At 41.0% G+C, this 26,957-nt stretch overlaps 1 protein-coding gene across 3 annotated transcripts; it reads right to left on the bottom strand.

The window, feature by feature from the left end:
- Positions 1–345: 345 nt before the first annotated feature.
- ANKRD34B (ankyrin repeat domain 34B) lies at positions 346–16,185 on the bottom strand. Of its 3 annotated transcripts, none has more exons than XM_079145552.1 (6): positions 15,869–16,185; positions 14,798–14,916; positions 14,201–14,256; positions 12,962–13,043; positions 9,882–9,947; positions 346–3,719 (listed from the first exon to the last, which is right to left on the bottom strand). In XM_079145552.1, the coding sequence occupies exon 6, from the start codon at positions 3,694–3,696 to the stop codon at positions 2,152–2,154; it is 1,545 nt and encodes a 514-aa protein (XP_079001678.1). In that variant the 5' UTR covers positions 3,697–3,719; positions 9,882–9,947; positions 12,962–13,043; positions 14,201–14,256; positions 14,798–14,916; positions 15,869–16,185; the 3' UTR covers positions 346–2,151. The 3 variants fall into 3 exon arrangements, with proteins under 3 accessions (XP_079001678.1, XP_079001680.1, XP_079001679.1); XM_079145554.1 differs by having other exon boundaries at positions 14,804–14,916; XM_079145553.1 differs by lacking the exon at positions 15,869–16,185 and adding an exon at positions 15,180–15,307.
- Between the last annotated feature and the right edge of the window lie 10,772 nt (positions 16,186–26,957).

Below are 26,957 nucleotides of genomic sequence, written 5' to 3'. Positions count from 1 at the left end.
CACATACACACACACACACACACTGCAACTATTACTCATCATTGGTCCCTATAGTCTATATTCCACTTAATGGAGTGAAGAGTCCCATAGGATGACTTTACAACTGGACTCTCAACAATTTCAGCACCTACGATGTTCTGAAGATTGCAAGCAGGTGAAAAATTCTTCCAAATATGGCCCCCAAATTTAAATCCCATAAAAATGCTGTCATGTTGGAATGAGAATACCAACAAGTTATTTTTGATTTTGAATTTCTTCAAAGTAACATGTATGACTGTTTCTCTCAAAATTTGTGGAGATATTTGTTATTAGTATTTGAGAAATAAAAATCAGCAACAATCAAAATGCTATTTTAAATTTTTATTGAGACCATTTTGTTTATGAACTGATCTATTTACATATTCATTCAAACTGTATCCTTACAACTTTAAGTTTTGTTTTGCTTTGTTTTGTTTTTTGTGGTGCTGGGGATTGAACCCAGGGCCTTGTGCATGCGAAGCAAGCACTTTACCAACTAAGTTATATCCCCAGTCCAAGTATTTTTCTTGATATTAAAACTCACAAAAATCATTTACCTATGTAGGACCCTCTGGTGCAATTTTAAGTTCTGAATAAAAAAATATTTCTAATGTGATGAATCTTAATTTTTTCAAAACATCAAATGAAAAACTTCCCATTACTTTTTAAAATAAAAGCCACAAGACTTACATAATTACTATGTACATTACAACTTGCTTTTATCAAATTACCAAGAAAAGCATCATGCCAATTGTTAAGATCGCCTCTATTACAGAATGCAAAGAATAATGTTGTATATGACAATATTCTGGTTAGTACACTCAGGTTTTTTATAGTTTGGTTTATTCTGTTTTAGAACCGCTAGAAAGAAATAAGGATTCTTTGTATAAACACCACACTTTGAAGTTATGTTGACAATGTAGTTATTTTTAAACATTTTATAATAGTAGCATTTATCTTTTTAGAAGTTATGCAGGGTCCTAAAATACTAGATGATTGGAAAGCCACACTGAGGTTATCCTTAGATATCTTTATTATATGAATGTCTAATAACTACATATTTGAAATTAAAAGATATTGCTTAATATTGACCAAATATTTAACACATTTTGTATTTAAGTCTCTATTGGCTTTTTAAATTTTAAGCTAACCTAATCTAGTCTAATAATTGGCCTTTCTTTTTAAAAATGAAGCAAGCATTTAGTTTCTGTTTGTGATAAATCTCAAACTTTTTTTTCTTCTTGTTGGTTGTTTTTTTTTCCTTTTTGGAAGACAAGTATATTTTGATGTAACTAAAGGGGAATGCTTTTTAACTTCTGCATTATCTTGTTATTGGAAACCTGTGGACACTACTTCCAAAAATAACAGGAATTCAAAGATATGGTGCAAGAATAATCCCATAAGCTAACAGTATATGTAAGGTAGTTTAAAAACAACCAAAGCAAAATAAAAAGCACACAAACAAAGAACTTGGCATAGGTTATTAGTAGCCTGTCTAATCCCTGACCTGCCAGTTTGATTCTGATTTAGCTGACACCAGAAATACCAGTGGCCTATTTTAATTATAGTATTTGACCTTTTAAAATTTTAAACAACTTTTACCTACCTGCAGTCAACATTTTTTTCCCCCAGAATTTGTTCCTTCTTTCCTTGTAGCTTAGGTTTATTGAAGTTAGAACATTTTATAGCTGTCGTTGTTTCTATTATCCTTTTTGCATCGTGGAAAATTACCACCTTATTTGTTGACATGAAATGTTAAATAATTATTGACTTGAAAACATTGTTTCCTAATAAAGCATTAAACCAATCTGATATTTTAAAAAAATATCTTCAACATATTGTGACCTTTGCTGACTTTTGTTTAAATAGAAAACCTGAACCACATGAAGGCTGATAAGTATTGGAAATTGTGAGAAAAATAGCTTTCATTTTGTTTGAGAGAATTCCCTTAGCAGAAGCTATACATTATTCATGTGTTCACAGTGCTTAATTCAGAACATATATTTTGGTCGACCTAACCACAATGGGCTAACCAATTACAAGACTTTAAAGGGTGGACATTTAAGATTTCTTCTCTAGATGTGTATTTCTCTGACACAGACATCTGAAGATAATGTGTTTTCTGACCTTCTCTTAAAAATTTACCAATTGCTTAATTTGTTCTGTTTGCAAAGACTGTCTCCTTAATAACATTTTTTTACTTTTTAATTCTTTAGGGAAAATAGGAACTGTTGGCATAAGCACTTTCTGACCACAAGAAAGAAGGCTGCAAATCCTGTTGTTGACATTGATATCTGAGATGGGAGGGTGAGGATTTACATTTAAGGGTGGCAGAAACCCAGGCCTGGTCTGCACAATATTGTGATCTAAAGGGAAAGCTCCGGAGCCACGCCTTTCTAAAACTGCATGATTTCTCCTGCTCAGGGGCCCCTGGGGGATGGTCTCTGACAATTCTTTGGAGCCTGACAACAGTGAAGGAGATGGCGAGAGGATCTTCTTCTTTCCTGTAAATGCCTTGCCGTCTTCTAAATTTGGTGGAATAAGGCCTGCGGAGAGCTGGGAATCAGAGCTGTAGTGATTTGCTCCTGAGTTTCTTTTTTGAACTATGCTTCTCAAAGTGGAGGTAAATATCGTCTGGTTGGGATCTGGGTCCTGGTCAACAGGAATTTCAATGCATGGCTGATTTCCTTCTGGAAACTGAGATTGACAATTTATTTCATCATATGACATCTTCCTCGAACCAGCCTGATCAAAGGTTCTGAGCAAATGCGCAGTATCTTTTACATCAATGCTTTGGTGCCTAGTGATGAATCGCCTAGAAAGTGCCAGCCCATTGGTTTTGTAGGATAATTCTTCCTCTGGTGTAATATCCTGGAGCTCCTCTTGCAAGGAGGCCACTCTGTTCTGGTGCTTTAATAATGGAGTACTTTTGATCCAGGCTGGACATTGGGGTAGCTTGGGCCCAGTAGGGGACATTGCTGGCTTCCTCACAGGGGAGCCTGGTTCCCAGATGTCATCACTGCTTCCAGAGGGCTCTCGGTCTTTAGAGCCAAAAAGTGTCAGTTCAGTTTCAGAAAAATGTGAGAGTGGCGAAGAGGCTGTTTTGATGTCTATCTCAGAAGGAGTGGTGCAGGTGGCTGGGGAATGACAACCATCACTGTCTGCCGGAGGCACGTTCAGGTACTGTTTGGTCGTGTGCCTCCCAGAGGGTGATTTTGCAGTGGTTATAATGATGACCTCTTTCCCTTTCGCCTTGCAAGCACTAAGGAGAACTTTCAGGGTCTCTCGGTCCTCTGCATTTATTGCATAAACAAGAGCCGAGTAACCAGAATGGTCTTGCAAGCTGAGGTCGGCCCCGCTCTTTAGGAGCAAAGAAACAACTTCTGGACCAGCTTTTTCTAAGCAAGCGTGCATCAAGGCAGTTTTTCCAGATTTGTCCTGTATGTTGGGATCAGCACTGTTCTCTAACAGGTATTTAACCATTTTGGCTTTACTGACACTCTGGTGATCAACATGTTTGGTCTTACAAGCAATCATTAAAGGCGTTTCCCCGCGGTCATTGCTCTCATTGATGTAGGCACCACCTTCCAGCAAAAGTCTTGTGAGGCGAAGCCGGCTCTGATGGACTGCTTTGATCAAGGAATTTCCATCACTTGAAATTTCTGTACCTTCATCCATCTTCAAAAGTCAGAAATCAATAGCTGGTTATCAAAGAAGATGAGACCAAAGGATTAGCTACAATCAACGTCCCAATTTATATTCATTTTCTCACAATTTCTGAAATATGTATAAAGGGGACAAACGGGATTATGCTATTAACAAATGCAAAGAAAAATCATGAATTGCAAAATAAATTTTAGAATAGAAACGACCTTTAGGGAATTACAAACTGAAATGTATTTCCAAAATCATCCTTGAATATTTATAATGGGTCACCAACATGTTACTTCCCTGAAGCTCACTTTAAATAATAATTCACTTTTTGTTACCTGTGAAAAAATATTTTCTAATATTTTTTAGTTGTAGGTGGACACAATACCTTTATTTAATTTATTTATTTGTATGTGGTGCTGAGGATCCGGCCCAGTGCCTCACACATGCTAGGCAAATGCTCTGTCACTGAGCAACTAACTGTCCCAGTCTGTGAAAAATATTTTTAAATGAATAATATTAAAAGTAAATTTAAGCAAAAAAGCCAACAATCTACATAACTGCAATTGAATCAACTAAAATATAGCATGTTTGTAGTATCTTAATATAAAAGCTCTAATATTAAATTACTTAAATGTGTTCTTGTATTAAATAATGCAAGCGATATCTACATTTTCAATTTGAAGGGCATTTTTATGTTTTTTAGAGGATGAAAAATTATTTGATCTACAAAACTTTAGGAGAGCTGACATATGTCTGAAATTCACACTATCAATGGTGAGCATGTGATTATGCATTTTTACTGATTCCATTATTTAAATTACATGCTGACTAGACTATGGTGTAATTAACACTACTGGGTTAAATTTTTTTCCCTTTTTTAATTTTTATTTTTACAGACTCATTTTGATTCATCATACACAAATGGGGTACAACTTTTCATTTCTATGGTTGTACACAATGTAGATTCACACCATTCATGTAATCATACATGTACATAGGGTAATAATGTCTGTCTCAGTCCACTGTTTTTCCTTCCCCCACCCCCTCCTGCCCCATTTCCCTCTACACAATCCAAAGTTCCTCCATTCTTCTCTTGTCCCCCTCATCTCCTCCCCCCATTATGTATCATCGTCCACTTATCAGAGAAAACATTCAGCCTTTGGTTTTTTGGGTTTGGCTTATTTCACTTTGCATGATATTGTTCAACTCCATCTATTTACCAGCGAATGCCATAATTTTATTCTTTATGGCTGAGTAATATTCCATTGTGTATATATAACACAGTTTCTTTATCCATTCATCAACTGAAGGGCATCTAGGTTGGTTTCACAGTCTAGCTATTGTGAACTTAAAAAACTTTACACCAAAAATACAAAGAACTCAATCAATAAATGAACTAAGGGATTGGGCAGACAATTCACAGAAGAGGATATACAAGTGACCAACAAATATATGAAAAAGTGCTCATCATCTCTAGTAATTAGAGAAATGCAAATTAAAACCATCCTAAGATTTCATCTAACTCCAATTAGAATGGCTATTATCAAGAATACAAGCAATAATAATTGTTGGCGTGGATGTGGGGAAAAAGGCACACTCACATTGCTGGTGGAGTTGCAAATTGGTGCAGTCACTCTGGAAAGCAGTGTGGAGATTCCTCTGAAAACTTGGAATAGACCCACCATTTGACCCAGCTATCCCACTCCTCGGTTTATACCCAAAGGACTTAAAATCTGGATGTGCAGCCACATCAATGTTCATAGCTGCTCAATTTACTGAATTAAATTTTAACTGTAGTACATTTGCTCTGAGAAAGTTTTCTAGGCAAGAAAGTTGATGGGAACCCTGGAGGCTTAGTGAACTTAAAAAAAAAATCATTGAAACTAAAAAAGATTTACATTTAATTTATTAAATATTTTAGAGTCAAACTTCTTTAATAGATCATTTTATTAGGGGGTAATAATTATGCCTTCATCTAAGGCTAAGGGAAATTTTGTCTTTTAATGATACTTAGATGTCAAATGGATGTTTATATAATATTTAAATCTAATTTAATTGGGTAGTTTTTAGAAATTGAGGACTTATATTTATCCTAATTACTGACACCCACCCCACAGGAGTGGGGAATTGAAGGATTGAACCCAGAGTCTTGCACATGCTAGGCAAGTGCCCTACCATTGACCTACATCCTCAACCCTTTCTATTTTGTTTTGAGATGGAGTCTTGCTCAGTTGCTCAGGTTGACCTTTAAACGTGTGATATAATAACTTCTCAACAGAAAGAAAGAGATGAAGAGAGCAGAAAGTAAAAAAAAAAAGAAAAAAAATATATATACACACATGCACAGAAATTAATTCAATTGTTAAATATCTATAAGCTCCTAAAATGTACTGGATACTGAGTTGCAAAGACACAAGCCTACCCTGAGGAGTTCACAGTCTTTGGAAGATACTACATAGTTCTATTACTGTATAAACAGCTGGCAACAGGAACACAACAGCTTTAACAACTCAGAAACAAAGGGGGCTTCATAGAAGCCAGTGCTGGAGCTGGATCTTGAAGACTGTCAGACAGGGCTGCGGGTGCAGCTGGGTGGTAGAGTGCTTGCCTAGCAATCCCCAGCTCTACAAAGAAAATAAAAATAAAAACAAAAAGGAAGAATTTGGCAGCCACCTGCCAAAAAAAAAGAGGAAGAGAGAAGTAGAGAACACTGTATGCAAAGACCCAGAGGATACCACAGCAGTTATGAATAATAAAACAGGCTCTATTTACACAGATATAACCAAACTACGGGAAATACTTTAGCAGATGGTTAGAGTTAGGGTTAATATGGCAGAACACACACAGTTTTGCTCCTTCCTGACCTCCCTTCCGCCCACAAAATGAAAGAATTAAACATACACATACAGAGAGAGAGAGAGAGAGAGAGAGAGAGAATGAAAGAAGACAACAGCGACATTTTAGAAGCCAGTAAGCTGGTAAGCCAGTAAAAACTGACTCAGTCAACCTGAGAAAGCTAGGCCTCATGTCAGCAGTGGTAAATCTGAGAACTAACTCCACACACACTGCAGAATCCTCAAAAGAGGCAGTAGCGGAAGCTTTAGAACTGGGGTGAGGGTGGTGGTAAGAATTCATGAAAAGTAAGGAGGGTCAGGCAAAAAGCTGTTAGAGAAGCAGAGTCCTGGGTTCTTGTTCCTGGAAGTGTGATCTCACCTCAGACCAGCAACAAAAAGCTTACTAGAGATGCAGAACCTCAGACTCAAACCTAGAGCTACTGTGTCAGTGCCTACCTCTTAACTAGATCCCATGTGATTTGTATGCACAGGAACGTTTAAGAAGCTCTGTCTTAGGTGGTTCCTATAACTCCAAGTCACTGGTGAGAGATGAGTCCCCCTCTCTCATTCTGGATGTCCAGAATGTTAGGGAGAACTTGACACGCATCACCATTTTGAAATATATCCTTCATCTTGGTCACCTCCCAGTCACTCTGACTAAACCTTAGACAATACTCCATCATCATGCAAAGAAACCTCAAACAATACTTCATCATCATTTATAAAATAAGGAAATTGTTAACTGGAACTGAAATCCTGAAAAGCACCTTTGACCTGGAACAGTGACCACTTCAAACAATGGAGGTGAGACCGTAGGATCCTTTCCTGACAACCCCCTAGCAACAGCCTAACTGTAAAATTTCTCCCACTCCCTCATGCCCCCGTAACTATTCCAGGCTGAAAGTAGAAGTTGGAAGACAGGTCTCATTCTCCATGGGGCCCCTCTCCGCAGGTTTGTCCCTAATAAACCTGTTACTATTGGGCCGCCTCTCCTCTGTTTCCTTCATTTGGTTATTACCTTGTACAGAGGTGGGTTGAAATGCTGGAACAGGTTTCTGGGTTGGAGACACTAGGCATATTTGTGAACCAAAAAAGAAAAAAAAGGGGGGGACTAAGTGATTGTTCATTTATTGACCACCGCCTGAGGAGACCCCCAGTTTGACCCCAAGAAGGCTGGAAGCCATCCCTTATCCCTCAGGCAAAAACTGCCATACTCTTCTCTTAAGAGTTGGATCTGCTAAGAGAAAACATCTAGGCAGTTCCCCTACATGCCACCAGATCATCCCACAGTCAGGCTTACAGGTGACAAGTCTCAACTGCGTGCTCACAAAACAAACCAAAGTACATTGAAGACAGACATGAGAGCAAAAAGAAATAAGAAACTTGGAGGAAATAATGTTAGTTAGGAAAACGAAAACTTCAAAAGCTCATTATCCTCGTATGGACAAGACACTGTAACTGTGAGGTAAGAATAAAATCCTATGACAAAAGAATATTCAGATTCCATAAAAAGAGTTCTCAAAAGGTGAATACATGAAACAGATCTGTGAAACTCAACAGAAGGGCTGACAAAATCTCTAAAGTAGCCAAACAAAATCAACAAGGGGAAAAAAGACAGAGAACTAGACCAGGAACTCCAATATTCAAATAATGGACATTCCAGCAAGAAAAAAAAAATATTGGAGGGGAGGGGATTGGAGCACAGCAGAGAAAATCATCAATGAGATCAAGAAAAATTTCTAGGTCCAAGGGACATGGATGACCAAATTGAAAGGGCTCAATAAGAGTATCCATGATGAATTAAGGCCAATCATGCTCATAACAGCCCGGATGTAAATTTCTAGAACACATAACAGAAGATTCCACAGGTTTGGGGCTGGGGTTCAGGAGTGGGTTAAGGATGTGGGGATAAGTCACATACCTAAGGACGCAGAATTCCTATATATTCAGATACATCAACAACAATGATGAAAGGCGTTGGAGGCATATCTTTAAAATTCTGAAGGAAAAATGAACCTGTTTTGAATACTATATTTAGCCAAGTCATTGGACAAGAACTAGGACAAACTCTCAAGAATTTCCTGGAGGATGTAATTGACAAAGATGAAACGGTGAAACGAGGAAAAAGAGCACGAGACACAAAGGATTGGAATCTTCACAGAGGAAAGGCACCCCACACCCCAGGAAAATGCTGAAGGGAAGTGCCGGGATAATGGGAACCAAAGACATCCTCGGCCATTTTGCCGTCAGTTAGCAGAGGACCAAATCCCAGGGGGACCCTGCTGTCAGTTCTTGTCTACTTGCTGCGCTCCTCTTCTATGTTCTGTTCTCTATGGCCGTCAGGATGCTCATTTCATCTCTGGGGGCTTCAGAGGAGAAAGACTGAACGGCGCACTCTCTCCCTTTGGGTAGCAGTACTTTTCTATACTGTGCCCTTCCAGATGCCCTGTTACGGTGAGCCCCACGATTCCCAGGACTCACACGCTCTTGACCTTGCCTAGAAGGGCTCTTGTAAGCCCAGACCAAGATGCAGAGCCTGCCCAAGAGCTGCCATCAGATATTGGCAATATTGCTCTTTCCTCGTCTAATTTTGTGCTTGCTACCTAGTTTTTTAAAAAAGATACAATTATTTTACTTACAGATCATTTATAAGTAGGAAACAAAAATGAAAGCAAAAAGGGGCTAGGGTTATGGCTCAGTGGTAGAAGTGGGGTTATGCTCACTGGCATGCCTGAGGCACTGGGTTCCATCCTCAGTACCATATAAAAATGAATAAATAAAATAAAGGTATTATGTCCATCTACAACTAAAAAAAATTAAAAAAAAGAAAGCAAAAGGGGAATGATTAACATAAAAGTTAAGAGAAATGTCCTTTTGGTAGGTGTCAGGAGAGCAATGCAATTGGGAAGGGACACCCAGAGGCCTCTAAGATTCAAGTCAAGTTCTATTTCTGAACCTTGGTAGTGTGTATCGGGTGTCATTTTATTATTACTGAAACTATCTATATTTCATATACTCTTCCATATAATACCACTCTTATCTATTTATTGTAAAATGAAACATGCATACAGTAAAGAACAGCATATGTGTAAAGTTTACAGAGTTGTACAAAGTCTTTTTGCAACATAACTCAGTTTTCATGGTACTATCGATAGTATTTGTGCACAAAATTTCCATTGCAGTTGCCATGAGAAAGTTCCTGAAAGGAAGCATTCCAAAGAATAAACTTGTTCCTCCCCACTTTGGTATCATTCATGATGCCAAGCAAAGGACAACTATTCAATAAATAGACACATAAACACAATGAAAGTAAACATTTTGATTTTATGTCCCCATTGTCAAATTCTGTAAGAGCTATTCCAGAGATGAACATACCTGCGACTCGGGAACATAGGAATTTAGAATCCACTAGTAGCTCAGGTTCCAACTCAAAGGTCTAGTCTAAAGCAAAACATTAAAAAGAGCTCAGGTGAGAGAGCCATCACAAAAGAAACTTATTTTAGCATTTTTCATTTACAAATGCATTTAATTCAGCAATGGAATTTGGAGAAGTGAGCTGGAACATAAAATCAAATATAGAAATCACTTAGTAACTGCAATCCAATAAATGATGCAGTAACAATCATGAAAAAAAAAAAACTGAAAAAAAGTAGCATTTAAGAAACCTGGAAATAAGAACAAGCTACCAGGTACCATATTTTAATATTATACTTTCATTTGGGGCAATATCATTTCTATTTGGGCAATCTTGCTTTGGATTTTTGCTGTTTTAAAATCGCATAAGAACCTATTTGGGAAGTCTTTGGACTTTTCGCCCACCTTCAAGTAAAGGTCTTTGTCCACAACACTAAAGCTGAGCACTGCATGTCAGAACTTTTCTCTCACCAAGGTTGGTATCAAGAGGTTCTGGGAGAAGGGGAGCTGGCAATACTGGCAATCTGGATGACTGATGGGGCAGTGTCCCACCTCAGTCCTGTGGAAAGGATGACGCTGTGAGCTCCAGAGTCTTAGAGAAGCTCAGCAAAGGCATCAACTGGAGCCTAAGTTACTTGTCATGGATACAATGGCAGTTCCTCTCCCTTGAGGCCTGGAGGGCTGTCTAGCAAAAACAACTCCATGAGGTTTACTCATTCATTATAACAACTTTTGTTTTTCTTTCTTTCTAAGAAACAGGCCTTGCTATATTGTCCAGGCTTCCCTGAACTCCTGGGCTCAAGTGATCCTCCTGCCCTGGTCTCCCAAGTAATTTGGACTATAGATCCACATCACTGCAGCTGGTTATAATGACTTTTAAAGTCACTTGGTTTGCTTAATTTTAACATTTAGTAGGACAATTCTAAAATTGTTTAAACATTACATTTTTCAGAGAAAAAAGTCATAAGACATTTTATTTTTTAAATATAAAACACATGGGGCTGGGGTTGGGGCTCAGTGGTAGACCACTTGCCTAGCATGTGTAAGTCAATGGGTTTGATTCTCAGAACCATATATAAATAAGTGAATAAAATAAAGGTCTATCAACATCTAAAATAAATAAATAAATATAAAATACATGTTTGAGTCCCTGGCATCTTATTTTGTCATCTGTATCTTACTGAAATAATCTCCTATCTTTAAGGTCTTCATTCTCTTTCAAGTGTGTTTTTTTGTTTTGTTTTGGTTTGGTTTTTTACCATACCTTATTCAATTGTACATCTACAGTGCTGATATTTCTTTTCTTTGCGGGGGCAGGTGTACTGTGGATTAATCTCAACTCAGGGGCACTCAACCACTGAGCCACATTCCTAGCCCTTTTGTTTTTTAATATGTTATTAAAGACAGGCTCTCACTTAATTGCTTATCACCTTTCCATTGCTGAGGCTGGCTTTGCACTCTCAATTCTCTTGTCTCAGCCTCCCGAGCCACTGAGATTACAGGCATGTGCCACCAAGCTGGCTCAAAGTGCTGATATTTCTGATATTTAAGTCTGACTTACTTTTCATAGTTAAACTTACTTCTGATTAAGGTCATTTCTCTTGCCTAGAATGTTCTTTCCTCCTGTCTCAGAGAAACATCCTTACTGAGCACCCAGAGTTGATTATTGAAATTCAGTCAACCTCTTCATTATATGTAGCTTCCAAGCAATCCCCCAGTTCATTTACACCTTCCATACAGGAATACAGTTCAACTGGAAGAAATTCAGGCTCAGACAGGTCCATATTTCAATCCTGACACACCCACTTATGACTTATATCCCCTGGTGAAGTCTCAGTCTCTCAAAGAGTTGAGTTCCTTCTCTATGGAATGACAATTATAGTACTTCATGTAGATGTGACATGAAATTAGACAATGCTAGAAGACTTTCCTGTGCCTTCCTACTCACTATATCCTACTTAAAATTTTTTATCTCAGAGATCTGGAGATGTAGCTCAGTGGTAGCACACTTTTCTAACATGACTGAGGTCCTGGGTTCAATCTCCAGCAGCACACACAAAAATATTATCCCATAATTTAGACTTCTTTTATTTTTATCACATCTCTAAACTGTGGCCTATTTAAGTAACAGATAAAATATTGAAAACTTTTTTTTTTTAATTTGTAAATAATGTTTTATAATCATAAGCAGAATATAATCAGTGAGAAATGAAAAGAACATATCCTTTAAGTACATTTTCTTTATAATTTCCAAATACTACAATTTCAACATTATTATAATATCTTAATTATTAAACAGTTGCATACACTTGAGTTTAAAGTCAGAACGTCTTTGACATCAATTACAATTCATCGTGGCATATTTCCCACACTCTTTCAGTATCTTTCTCTACACCCAAGTTTCCACCAAAATTAGAGCTATTTGGTTATTTTTATTTTAAAGAGATATATATTCTCAAGAACAAAGAAAATTAGAGAGGACGAATCATCAGATAAGTAACTTCAAATAAGCTCTGAAGAGAGCAGAGCTGGTGGAATGGTGGAGAGCTGCAACGTGAAGAGCAGGGAGAAGGGCCAGTGAGAAGGGATCCCACTCATGAACAGGGCCCATGAAGGTAAGCACTCAGAGATCCCAAGTGTTGCAGAAAGTGGCAGTGAGACTCAGGGCTGAAAACGAAAGGATTGCTGAAGGTCTGTAGACAGAGTGCCAGGCCCTCCAGCTATTTCACCCTGACCCAAGTAGCAGACAACTCACCGCTTTCCTAGGTAAGAAAACGAAGATTGATACCTGAACAAACTGATCAGAAAGGTTTTGAACTTGGGGGCAGCAGGTTGAAAATGTGACTAAATTGAAAATCTGTAGGCTGAATGTTGGGATCCCCAGCTCCCAGGAGAGTGGAAGCCAGGATAAAAAGAAGTAAAAGCATTGCATCTTAAAATTATGAGTCCTATTAAAAATATCTGTGGATAAATGAAGCAGTTCAAACCATAACTATACTTACCCTTCCACACACCCACTCCAAATGGAAATAGAAAGTTACCTGAAAATATTATTCCAAATTTCATACTTCACTTTTTCTCTTCTCTCCCTGGATGAGTCTCCTGGCAGCCAGCTGTCAGTTCCTACCAAAGAAAATCAAAGCTATTCAGAGGCACATAAACACCAATGATTTGCTGCATGCATCTTTTCCATTTGGAGTCTAGTTTCTTAATTCCTTGTTAAGAAATCTCTACAGTGTTTGTTCAGTTTACCATATTTCATCAATTACGAGTTTGTAAAAGCGTCTGGAATGGATTTGAAGCATAGCAAACTGGTGCATGTCTGTAGGATGGAGCCTGCTCTGCAAGGACTGCCAAGCAGGCCCTTACCTGGTCCAGCCAGGCGAGGAGACTGAGGAAGGAAAGGAAAGGGAACTCTCCCAAGGTCACTCATATTATTCACCTGCCTGCCAGAGGTTAAGTATGAGTTTCTGTGTCTTTTTTCTTAATATTTCTTTTTCTCTTGGATGACCAGTTTCCTACAGAGCAGAGTTCTATCTGGAGTACCTGACTCATGTGATATCTAACATGGCAGTGCCAAATTGACTGAGGTGCTTTAAAAGCTGTCTTGGAGATGACCGCCTAGACCTTTCCTGTGGCTTTCTCTTCCCATGTCTCCTTCAGTTTTCCTTTCATTAGGTCAAAAAAGTTGTTTTCCTTTGTGCCTTTTACTATATCTTCAAGTAGGATTCATGCTCCCACCCATAAAATTAGTTATCTGGCTATGGTCAGGAAGAGTGGTGGTAGAACTTCATGAATGGGCCTGAAGCTCAAATTAAGTCCTTCTGGCTAGCCACAGTCCCTGCCCTTATGCAGAAAAGGCAGCAAGGCGTGTGTCAAGAACCTGAGCTATCTCTCTCCAAGTTATCAACTTTTGGGAAGTCATTCCTCAGTTTTCTCAGGGAAACTGGGAATAATATCTATTTCACAATAGACAATTGTGAGGATTTTAAAAGACCCCAATATACTTGTTGCTGAAGAATTCAACAAATGACATTAGCAAATACAGATCCTGCACATGTGAATCCTCTGTGCTGATGGGGTCTGACAATGAGAGGCCAAATTTCCTATACCAGTGGGTTCTCCACCTTCTGTGGGCATAACAATCACAGGGAGAGTCAGTTAAAAATAAGATTCCAGGCTCTACTCCCAGATATTCAATAGCAGGTGCTTCCTGCACACTTAGAGAAAATCTGGGGCTGACTCTTCATTCCTCACTCCTGTATGCTATCAACCCCTACCTCCAACTCTCAGAGGTCTCCATCATCACCTCCAAGTGGTTTGATGCTCATCTCCCCTGCAGGAGTGAAGGGTAGAGATGGTTACCACAGTCCAGAAAGGGGTTAAGGGAGCCCACAGGTCCCAGAGAAGAGTATAGCCTTGAGTTAGAATAAGCCCAAGGGTTGGAGGTTTGCTGCCCTGCCCTTCCCAGACAGGTCTGAAAAAATCCAGTCCTGTGGGGAGTCCACAGCCAGAATGCAGAGGCCAGCTACACTTGGAATAAGGAAAGCCTGCCAGCCAAAGCAAAGCAGGGCTCTCCTCCCCCAGCAAGATGCAACTGAGATTGTCCCAGGAAATGTAATGGACTGACCTGGAAGAGTGCTCTTCCCTGGCACCAGTTTCTAAGAATTATTGACAAAATGCCTAAGGGAAGGAGTAGCTAGTGATGTTCCCTGTGTTCTCCCCACACAGCCCCAAAGGGCTAGACTGTCTTCTAGTTACCTTGACTGTCCTGGGGCCTTTACGAATAATCTTTGGGGAATATACACCCCTACTTCACTCAGTAGATTCCCCCTTAACACACGCACAGGTAACAGAGGGGTGGGTGGAGGACAAACCTGCACCTCCAATCTCCGGGAACCAAGGTGACTGGATTTCTGAGCCGGCAGCGTCTCCCAGATCCCCGATGTTGTCTCTTCAGTCTTTTCCAAGAGCGGGAGGGAGCAAGCCCAAAGTGCTGTCAGAGAAGGGCAAAGGAAGGTGACTGGGGCTACAGCGTTGGGGCACGGATGGGGGCAGGGTGCACGTTTCTTCACCTCCTGTGTGAGCCAGGGCAGCAGCTGGCGAGCTAAAGCGATTGCCATCCACGAAAGGGGATTCTGCCAGTGCCCCTGAGGAGTGGTCTCCGCACCTCCCGCCCTCCGGGAAGATGCGGCCCACCCTTAGGAAATGGCGCGCCCAAGGGGGACAGCCATTGCCCTTATCCCAGGGGAGGCGCACCTCTGCACCTGGGTTCTCCGCAAAGGGGGTCCCGGCTTCTTGGTGCCAAGAATATGCGCGCTTGGAGAGCCACGGGGACTCAGGTTGTTCGAACCAGAGGCTGCAAAGGGTTCCTCAAGCGACAGCCCACCCTCGGCGCCCAGCCTACACCTCCTGCAGCCCAGCGGCTCTAGGCACCTGCGGAGACGCGCTCGAGCTGGACCCTCCGACCCGCGCGCTCCTGCGGTCGAGCGCGCGCCGCTCCTGCTGCGGCGCCGACACCCTGCGGCCCCGCCGCCGGGGTTCATTCCCCCTGCGCCGTGAGGCGGAGAAGGAGGAGGAACCCGCATCTCGCCGGGTCCAAGCCCCAACCGCCGCAAAGACGGAGCCGAGAACCGGCAGGGACTGCAGGAGGCGAGAGGGTAAGCTCGGGCAGAGCGCACCCCGGGGTGGCGGGGCAGAGGCGCTGGGGAGGCCCCTGCAGCGCGATGGCCCTCGGTCGGCCGGGTCTCGTTCTCGGCCCGGGGCACTGCAGTGTCAGGATGCGAGTGAGGTTCGGGCTCCAGAGCCTGAGCTCCAGCGCGGGGTGCACGAAGGCCATACGGCCTCGGGGTCTCTGGCTGCGCCCTCGGTGCCCTCCTCCCAGCAGCCGCCACAGCAACCCAAAGTTTCCCCAAGTGCAGGCGGCAGGGACGGCGTCGCACACTGACCTGGGACTCTCTGTCGAGTTGGCAGCGGCGCCCGTCGCCTCCCTCGGGCAGCTCTGACCCTCTGTGTTGGTGGCCCCAGGACGCAGTCCGAGCTAGGTGGTGGTCTTTGGCTCTTTGGCGGCGCCAATCTCAGAACCTAGTTGGTGCCTCCCGGTCCCCGCCCCAGACCGGGTTGGCAGAGAGAGGCGGGCGGCAGCTGAGAAGCGTGGAGTGGGAGCCGGGAGGCGCGCACTTCGCCAGACGCCGGGGCTGTGCGGCGCTTCCGCTGGGAGTGACGCGCCGACTCGGGGCTGCGCTGCAGGTGGGGGCGGCGGGCCAGTCCAGTCCGGGGGGCCAGAGGTTGTTCTCTGAAGCTCCGCCTTCTGTTCTCATAAGCCCGGCCCCCGCCCCTCCTCCGGGCCACCACGCTTTGGCCTTGATGGCTTGACTGGTCCTAGAGCTAGGGCTGAAGGGTCCCCGACGCCCCTGGGACCTGTGGTTGGTCTCTGCACCCCTTTTTCCGCCCTGCTCATATCAACGCTGCTGGTCTGTGTCTGCCCTCACGGGACTGCTCAGGTCACTTTAGACAATGCCAGAGCCTCAGTTCTGGTTGGAGTGTTAGTGGGAACACTTTTTTGGGGGGGAGGAGGAACAACCATTTTTGTTTTTATTTTTTATGAATTCATAACTGTATTACAAAATACAGTTCATATATTAAACTCTATAGAAAGATCAAGAAAGATGAAGGTAAGCAACAGTTTCTTGTGTTTGTTGTACCGGGGATCAAACCCAGGGCCTTGTGCACATCAGACAAGTGATCTACCAATCACTGAGCTACGTCCCCAGACCAAGGAAATGGTTTTAACTCTGTGCTTATCTTGATAGATCCGACAAAAAGGATTCACTGTTTTCTGTCGTTCAGAACCCTTTAGTAAACATGCGAAGCAAGTTCGTGGGACATTTCACCCCAGAGGTGGGCCCGAGGGAGATGAAATCCTGGATCTGGGTTGCCCTTTGCCCTCTCCCATTTGTTTGAAGGTTCCCAGAAAGGACTGAGCAAATTCGCAGGAAGTCACAGGTCTCTTCCCATTCTCTCTTTTTAAAGCCTTTATCTATGTATATACAGTGTCCATATTTAAAGATGCATATTTCCCAGGTTCAATGATTTTGCACAAATTGAATAATCCAGATTAAGAAACAGAACACCCGCCAGTTCCTCAGATTCCGTTATATCTCCCCCTTGTGGGGAGTAGTGGGTTCAAACAGCATTCCTTAGTTTTGCTTGTTTGGCACATAGAGCAATTGAATCATATAGGATACATCCTGTTGTCTGATTTCTTTACCGCAACATTAGATTTTAGAGATGCATACTGTGTGTCGTTGTAGTTTGTTCATTCTTTTTGCTTTATGGTATTACATAGTGTGTACTTGCCTCAACTTATTTATTGTACTCCTGATAGACATTTGGGTAATACTCAGGTTTGAGACATTTCAGTACTGCTGTAAACATGATACTAGATGTCCTTGAGTGAACATATGTACCTATTTCTGTTGGGTACATACCTAGGAGTGGAATTGTGAGTCATGAAGTAGGCATATGTTCAACTCTGTAGATATTGCCAAACGACTTTTTAAAGTAATCCAATTTTCATTCCTATGTTATTAGTTTCCTGTTGCTATTTATTTATTTTTTATAGTTGTAGATGGACTGCATGCTTTTATTTGTTTATGTTTTTTTTTGTGAGGTGCAAAGGATTGAATTCAGTGCCTCACATGTGCACTCTGCCACTGAGCTATAACCTCAGCCCTCTTATTGCTATTTATTACCACAAACAAATCACTACAAATGTAGTGACCTAAAATAATACCAAAAAAAATGTTTTTTAAGTCCAAGCTGGGTTTTATGGCTAAAATCAAGGTGCATGCAGGGCTACCTGATTCTGTGTATTCTAGGGGCAAATCTGTTTCCTTGTCTTTTCTAGCCTTTAGATGCTGCCTTGCATTCCTTGGCTGGTGGCTCCTTCCTCCATGCTCAAATCTCTCTCCTTCGTCACATGTCTTTCTCTCCCACTGACTCCCCTGCCTTACTTATAGGGGACTTGTAATTATACTAGGCTCACTTGAATAATATGCCATCTCAAGATTCTTTTATTTTCAATATTTTTTAGTAGTCGATGGACCTTTGTTTATTTATATGTGGTGCTGAGAATTGAATCCAGTACCTCAAACATGCTAGACAAATGCTCCACCACTAGCTACAACCCCAGACCCAAGATTCTTAATTTAATCATGCCTGCAAAACATGTTGGATGGATGAAGAGAGACTGGGTTTGAAAAAAAATTCAAAGGACAACAAAGCCCTGAGATAAAATTCATCTGGAGGATTTTCTCTGGTGACCTGGTCTGTGCCAGGGCTGGTAGGAGAGGGAACTGATGTTGGAATACCACATCTGGCCACTACCAACCTGCCACCACTACCATGTCTGGGACACGAGGCTGTCATATAGAGAATGAGAGTCTGAGTTACTTGGACTGGGGACACTGATGCTGGGAGAAACATTAGGGAAGGCAGATCCTCCTTTGTGGGATGCTGTGTTCTGAATATGTCCCCCAAATTCATACATTGAAACTTAATTGATAATGTAATGATATTAAGAGACTGTATTTTAGAGTTAATTCATGAAGGCAGAGCCCTTAAGAATGAGATTAGGGCCCTTGTAAAAGGGCTTGAAGTAGTCAGATCATGCTTCTCTGTTCTGCCATGTGAGGACACAGTGTTCATCCCCCTTCCCCCAGGATACAGCAACAAGGCACCGTCTTGAAACAGAGAGAGCAGCTCTCAATAGAAGCTGAATCTCTTAGTCTTCCCATTCTCCAGAACTGTGAGAAATAAATTCCCTACTATTTGTAATTACCCAATCTATGATATTTTGTTGTAGCAACACTAATAGACCATAAGACTTGGAAGTTGATAACAACAGGAAAGCAGTGATCAACACAACACATGCTTCATTGTGAGCAAGGCTCTTGGTGTGGAATGTGCCCCACATACCATTCATGTCCCTTTCCATCCTCCAGTTTTAGGGATGAATCTGTTTCAGGATTGATGGTGAGATTGTGAGGACTGACTTCCTATAGCAGGAGAGGTAAGGTAGGGTGGGATAGAATGCTAAAGCCTATTCTGCTAAGCTGGAGTGGAGGTATCATCCTGACTGAAACAGGAATAATAAATGTTAGGAGAATGATCTCGCTACCCTGTTGCTATATTCCCAGAGAGTTTAAAGACAGACCTCTGTGCCACATGCTTCCTCCAAATGGCCCTCAGATTACCCTCCAGTAAAATTTATGGTCCAGAAGTCTCTCATACATATTCAGAGTTCCCAAACATATTTGCAGTCACTCATTATCTCAAGCTGACCATATAGGATTTTCTGACATGAGAAAAGTTTCAAATGTGAAAAATTAAGCCAAATAAACAAATATCAAAATTTGGGGGAAATAGACAATGTAGAAGGAAGACAACACATAAAACCTGTCACTAATATAATAGATGCAATATAAAACAAGAACAGGATATTATGAGAAAGGAACAATCAGAAAATGAGAAAAGATTTTTGAAAATTTAAAGAGCAGATATGAAAATCTGAGGTTGATAACCTCAAGATAAAGGTTAAATAAATAAAAAGGTTAAATTATAAAAATAAAGTCATCTCTGAGAAAATAGTCATAAAAAAAAGGGGGGGGAGACAGTAAGAGAAAGGGAGAGGAAAAAAAAAGCTTGGAGGATGAATCTAAAATATCCAATATCTGACCAAGAGGAGTAACAGAAAGAAGACTGAGGAAAATATAGGAAGAAATTGTCAAGAAATAATCCAAAACTGGGTGCAGTGGCACAGGCCTGTAATCTCACCTACTTGTGAATCGAAGTAGGAGAATTGCAAATTCAAGGCCAGCTTGCATAAGTCAGTGAGACCCTGTCTCAAAATAAAAAATAGAAAGGGCTGGGGGTTTAGCTCAGTGGTACAGTACCCCTGAGTTCAATCCTCAGTATCAAGAAAAATAAAAAGAAAACAAAAGAAAACAAAAATAATCCAATAAGATTTCCCCAAGATGTATAACATGTTTTCAGATATGAAGGGCTTGCTTAAGTGCCTAAAGTATTCATAAAAATAGCTGTGGAAAAGGGGACATTTGGAAGAATGTAGTCTCTTCTCTCTATTCCTCACTTAGGAGGTGTTTGACTGGTTGCAAGTGGGTTAAATCCTTATGTGTCGTTGCAAAAAGTAAAATAATAATAATACCCCTAGTGGACATTATTAAACAATAGTATAAGCACACTATGAAGACTGTGTAGTCATCACAGGAAGAACTGAATATGGGCATAATTAAGGAGTTTAAGTGACTCCATTTGGGGAGTGGCACCATGGGTGATGGCAGACAAAGGTAATGCTTTTCTGTACAAGCCCTGACATAGAGCATAGTGTGTGACTTAACAATACATGTACCTATGTTGCTTCAATAACAACTTCAATGCTAATTTTTAAATTAGTGATAACTGGAGGGTAAACTGGCAATGTTGGGGGAATCTGGATGAAGTATGTAAGAATTCTTACTATTCTTAGAACCTTTCTTAAGCCTCAAATTATTTCAAAATAAAAAGTAAGAAAAACTAATGATATTCAGTGCTTACCATGCAAGAATTTCATAAGCATTATTCTATTCAGTCCTCACAACTCTTATTATCCTCCCCTTTCAGGTAAAAAACAAAACAAAACACTACCTTCCTTCCTTCTTTCTTCTTTTCTAATAATAAACATCTGGAATTTAGGAACACACATTCTAACTGGTTTAGTGTGTGTGTTTGGGGAGTGGTTTCCACCTCTAATTGTTCCCCTGTCACCCACCCCCAACCCCGCCTCCAAATAACTAGAAACCCTTTTTTTGTGTGTATGTGTGTGTTCGGGAGATTGAATCCAGGGGTGCTTAAACCACTGAGTCACATCTCCAGCTCTTTTTATTTTTTATTTTGACACAGGGTCTCATTAATTTGCTTAGGGCCTCACTGGCTCAAAAGCTGGCTTTTAACTTGCCGTCCTCCTGCCTTGGCCTCCTAAGAAACCTATTTTTATTTAGAAATTTTTTTTTTGTTCTTTCAGGAAATTAATAAAATGATTTTAAAAAATGCCTCAATGGCCCAAGTTCAGAAAAGCAAACCTTATTCTTCATATCTCTGATGACAAGGCCTCAGCTTTTCTTCAGTATTTCCAGATCTGTCCTGGAGAATTGAATGGATCACTCAGGGTACAGGACTTTGCTTGAGGTGGGACTAGTAGGGACCTTGCCAGTGGCCTCTTGGAGATGAATATTTACTTGGTGGAAGTTAGAGATAGACAAGTGGACAGGAGATGACACTATAAAAAGTTTCTGAGTTTTAGCAATACTGACATGGCGTGTCCCAAGGCCTCAGTGGTCAACACAGGGAAATGGGCTACCCCATGCTGCAGCCCCTGGGAGCATGGGTGCGGTGGGCCTCAACTGTGGCTTGGCCTCTGCAGCTCTGGCCTCTCCTGCTAGGGGACAGCAGGGTCAGATGGAGGTGGCATTGTGGAGCTCTTTCCCTCTCCAGTCTCAAATGGCCCTGACCCTGATCCTCTTATTTTTCAAATACAGGAAAATAGTTTGCTTTGGCTCTTGAGATGCAAACCCATTACTGAAGGCCTTTTTCACTTAAGAAAAGATTCCAATACCGCCACTGTGATCTTTTCTGGAGGGGGTTCTACTTAGGACAGGAAGCCCTATAGGTAAGTGTTCAACGCTGAGCTTTAGTCACACTGAGCAATGTAGAGCATGTTTTGTTTCTTCTTCTTTTTTTTTTTTTTTTTTTCCATTTCTGAAATCTTTTTATTAAGATAAATTCAGTATGATTTTTTTGCACACACATATAATCAAAACTGCTCTTCTGAAGTAAATATTTGTATTTCTTTGAAAATGGGATTACAGCTTTCTTTCCTTGCATCTTTTTAGGTCCCCCTTTCCCCTCATTGTTCAATGTTCTGGTTGAAACTTTCCCTGATGTTTTCTGAATCTTAATGGCTTAAAGTGGAGATGGGCTATTGTTTCCAGAAGTTTTTTGATTCATCTTTAGGAGATAATTGCTTCCCTGCTCTGGGAAGGAAAGAAATACTTCTAATGTGCTAGGAAGATCAATAGTGAGGGCTAATGCCTCCTTTCAAGAGTCTATGCTTAAAATCCACAACCCTTAAACTTGGCTGTGCTCAGTCACAGGGAATCCCAGCTGCATGTTCCTGTCTGCTACACTGCCCAGGGAACCCTCACTGTGAGAACAAAGAAGTGACAGAAAAGACTGGCTTCATAATAGCCTTTGGGAATCTCCCAAACAGCAATGGAATATAAATTTTATATTCAACTCTTGGTCCTTAGTCTGCAATCACTAAGCTAGACCATCTTCTCTGGGATAGGAACTGGGATTTTGTATGTCAATATTGCACAGCAGGTGAGTATTAATTTGGCTCTTTTTAACTGAAAACTGTGTCCTTCAGAGGTAAGAGGCCCATTCTTTGGTCTCCCAACAAACTGTCCTGTTTGACTTTATGAAAACGCTGTAATTTTCCAAAGTTCAGAAGATGTCTCTGGTTCTTTTCTTGGTCTTTATAAATGGCTTATAGGGTTGGGACTGTAGCTCAGTGGCAGAATGCTTGCCTAGCATGTGTGAGGCACTGGGTTCGATCCTCAGCATCACATAAAAGTAAATAAATAAAAATAATACTTTAAAAAATGGCTTAGTAAATATAACTGCAGACACAGTTATGAATTGTGGTTATCCAGTTGTAGGATTGCATCCTCAGAGCTTACATAGCTAGGTCCAAACTCCTTTTCTGAAATGCAGAAGTTCAAGTCCATGAGAAGCTAGACTACTGTGCATTAGGAAAAGTTGGCATTGAGCCTGATGCAGAGAGAATGAGTCTTGGACAAGAGGACGGAGCAGGCAGAATGAAACAGAGGCCAGTTGGGGTACTCCTAAAAAGGGACAATTGATCTATAAACTTTGGGATGATCAGGACCAGGGACTATATTTAAATATCAGTTAAGGTAGCTTTGGACAAATTTTAGTGTTTTAACAAAATGAAACTATACATATTTTTTTAACATAGCAAAGAAGTCTAAGGCTAACACAGCTGGCTCTTTCTCTCCCTTTCAGTCATTCTTAGTTCATAGTTTTGGTCTCATGATCACAACATGATGCTTAACTTTTAGACATTGTATCCATATTATAGACCTGAAGGTAAGGGTCAAAAGGCAAAAGATGCATAACATCTGCATTTCTCTTATTTGATCAGAAAAACAATAGATTTCCTTGGTGCCTTCTGACCTCCGATTTCTACTCATAGTCATTGGCCTGAACTGGGTCATATGACTATCTCTGCCTTTAAAGGAAGCAAGTGTCATTTACCGAGCTCAGTGAAATCACAATGAAATGAGGATTCTGTGAGTAACACAAGTCAGGATTGCAAAAGTTTCTACCTGTGACCCTGGACAATTGTTGAGCCTCTCTTGGTTCCGTTTTCCTCATTTGAAATATGAACACTGGACCATAATAATGCCTACATCAGAGGGTTATCATGAATATAATGAGCTCATGTTTATGAAGCACACAGAACTCAGCACTATTAAAGTATTTTTAGATAAATTAATAAAGGGGAGACTATTCACCAGATAGGCATTTTGTATGGCTTACCATTACTCATGGTTATTCTGCATGATAATTCTCTTTGGTGGTAAACATTACAGTTAAATATTGCGATCTGATATTAACTATGCTTTAGAGGATTTAGGGAAGGTCAGATGCCTTCATTTGGCAGAAATACATGACAGCAGCCTGGAAAAGCATTGTATAGTGACCTATAGAGAATGGGCCAGGGACTAAGCAACCTAGCTCCTTTGAATGACAAGGCACACCCACAAGAGTGGTAGCCTTGGCTCCATGTCTTGGGACATGGCTCTATTTCCCAGCTTCCCTTGAAGCTACTGTGGCCACATGACTAAGCTTTAGTCAGTAGAGAGTGAGTGGAGGTGAAGTGCACAAGAGACGGTCCCTGACTACTTGTCTTCCCCTGCCCCATGGCAGGAGTGGCAGTGATCAGAACTACTTGGCAGATGATGATGGCACAGCTGTCAGGAAGATTAGATTCCTGAATGCCACCCAATGACCTGGAACACCTATACTGGACCGTTCAATGAGAAAGAAATTTCTATTTATTTTCTTTTAGTGGTGTTGGGGGTTGACCACAGGCCTCGTGCATGCTGGAAGACATTTCTATTTTTATTCGAGGTTTTTACCTTTTGGATCTCTTCTTTCTAGCTCTTTATTTCAACTAATGTAACTGTTTTCATAATTTAAAATAGTATCTTTAAAAATCTATAATATGTCTGGAATATTTTGGAAATTTTAATAACATTGGCTATGTGTAAAGAGGGGACCTGAGAGGCTAGGGGACAGTGGTAGGAGGGAGTCTTATTTTTAATTGATATCTACTTAGAGTAGTTGAAAATTGAACCATATAAATGTAATACTTATCAAAAATAATGATACATTTAGTTTGAAGGGTTGATCTTGTGCCCTGTAGTCTATGCACATTCATCACTGATTAGCACTCAGCCTGCATTTGGGTCTCTTATCTACTAATCCTGTGACCAGGGAAAGGAGAAAGGTGATGGATGGAGCTGGCAGAGAGGAGCAGCCGTGAATGCCTGAGTGGAAGGCAGGGCTGCAGCGTCTGCCTGAGCCTCATCTGGGCGCCAGCAGTTTGGACTGCTCATCTCCCATCAGACAGCCAGTGCGTCAGCTGGAGGGAGGGGATCTCTGCATGCAGATTAATGTCACTTCCGTTTTCTGAGCATCCTGTGTCCCAGGATGGTATCTTTTAATGTGAAGCACTCAGATTCATCCTGCCTTTTTGGTGGGGTGAGCAACATGGCATTTTGCAACCAACTGAAGGAGACTTCAGTTTTCATCCTTGTAACACAAGTTCATTTTTTTCTGCCTATTTTATGTTGGAATGAGTAATTTATTATTTTCCTATTCATGATTTCCAACAAGACCTCCATTTCAAAGTCAAAAGGAAAGGGCAGTGTGTTCTGTAATTTTCTCTTGAAGCACAAAATGGGGTTTTTTTTTTGTTTAATAGGGATCTAGGGAGGGCATTGTGTGATTGATAGAAGCCCAAAGTTTTCCCAAAATCTAGTGAATATTTGAAATGATCATTTTATGCTTGCTTTCATACAATGGCTCCATTTGTAAATGAGAGCCCCTGGGAACACACCAACTCCTTTGCTGGAGTACATGGTGGCACATTCCCCTCTTAAGATTCCTTGAACTCAATTCATTCCATTCCAGAAGAGTTAGCCAGGTGGATTATTTGGTAAAGTAGAAACAGAAAAAGATTCAAATAACTTCGAAAATTACTTTTTACTGACTTGAGAGTTAGAAACTGATACATTATTGGTAGTATCCTTTTGAATTATCCCTCATAGTTCTTGGTTGCCCAAACATGCTGACTCCAGAGGGCCCTTGCACAGCCTGACCAGGACTTCCCAGCCTGCCCATAACTCCCTGGGGATTCATCTTGGGCCACAGCCAGATTGGCTGCTGGTGATTTCTGGGTGCATAAGGCAATGACTTGTTTCACACTTCCCAGATGTCACCTTGTCATGAAGAATTACCTATCCCCTCAACCAGCCACTGCAACTACAGTTTGTAGATTCCCTAGGGTACTTATCACTGCCAGTCCAGTATTACAGTCATGTGGAACCACATCCCAGAAACCAGGTCATATTTGTCTTTGCCATCTGGCCCAACACTGGGCACACAGTAGGTGCTTGTGAACGTAAAATACACTGAATGTGCACAGGGAATTTAAAAAGTGAGCCAAATCCAGTTCTTCTCTGCCAGAACTGTGCTCTTTGGCAGAGATCAATAAACTATAGTCCATGGGCCAAGTTCAGTTGCTGTCTACTTTTGTATAGCCCATACGCTCAGAATGCATTTAGGTTTTTAAGCATTTGGAAAAACCAGAAGAAGAAGTTTATCTGATGACACATGGAATTTATACAAATCTCAGTGCCCATTAATAAAGTTTTATTGAAACATGGCCACATTGTTAGTTTACACATTGTCTGTTGTTGATTTTGTACTACCAGGGCAGTCGAAAAGCTTGCAAAAGTGATTTTGTGGCCTAAAATATTTATTATCATTTACTTTACAGAAAAAATATTACTGATCTCTAACTCATAAGCTAAGATTTTGGAGGTAGAAGTATTTTACTTGCTGTCTTCCAAATCTTCAGTTATGCTAGGGACATTAATTGTTATTCTTTTGCTGTTTTGCTCTTTTGAAATCTGATCAACAGCCCTTTGTATCCATTCTGGTCAGTGTTCTCATTGCTGTGACCAAAAGACCTGACAAGAACAATATAGAGAAGGATAAGCTTAATTTGGTTTACAGTTTCAGAGGTCTCAGTTCATAGATGGCTGACTTCATACCTTTGGGCCATAGGTGAGGTAAAACATCATGGCAGAAGGGTGTGGTGGAGGAAAGCAGCTCAGGACATGATAGCTAGAAAGTAAAGAGCTAGCTCTGTTCATCAGGGACAAAATATAAACCCAAGTCATTTTCCCAGTGACCTATCTCCTCTAGCCATATCCTACCTGCCACAGTTACCACCCAGGTAATTCGTCTCAGTGGATTAATCCACTCATTAGGTTACAACCCTCATAATCTAATCATCTAGCCTCAGAACTTTCTTGCATTGCTTCACTTTTAGGAGACATCACATATCCAAACTATGACAGTATGATAAACCAGAAATATTCCATTCCTGCCACTCTTGAGAACACTCAACAAAGTATGTACCTGTTGAGAGGAAGACTGGCTGGAGATATAGTGAGGAGCTAGATTAACATAATCCCTATCTTCGTGTTACTAATTCTAATGTGGACAAACATTCAATAATCTATAGAAAACAGTATGATCATTGTTTTTCCTCATAGAGGAGTTAGAAGGTGCTCAGAGAACAAAGAACAGGATACCTTA

The sequence above is a fragment of the Sciurus vulgaris genome, assembly GCF_902686455.1.
Source record: "Sciurus vulgaris genome assembly, chromosome: 6".
Taxonomy (NCBI): domain Eukaryota; kingdom Metazoa; phylum Chordata; class Mammalia; order Rodentia; family Sciuridae; genus Sciurus; species Sciurus vulgaris.
Note: the sequence above shows the minus strand (reverse complement) of the source record. Positions and strands in the feature narration are given on the sequence as shown.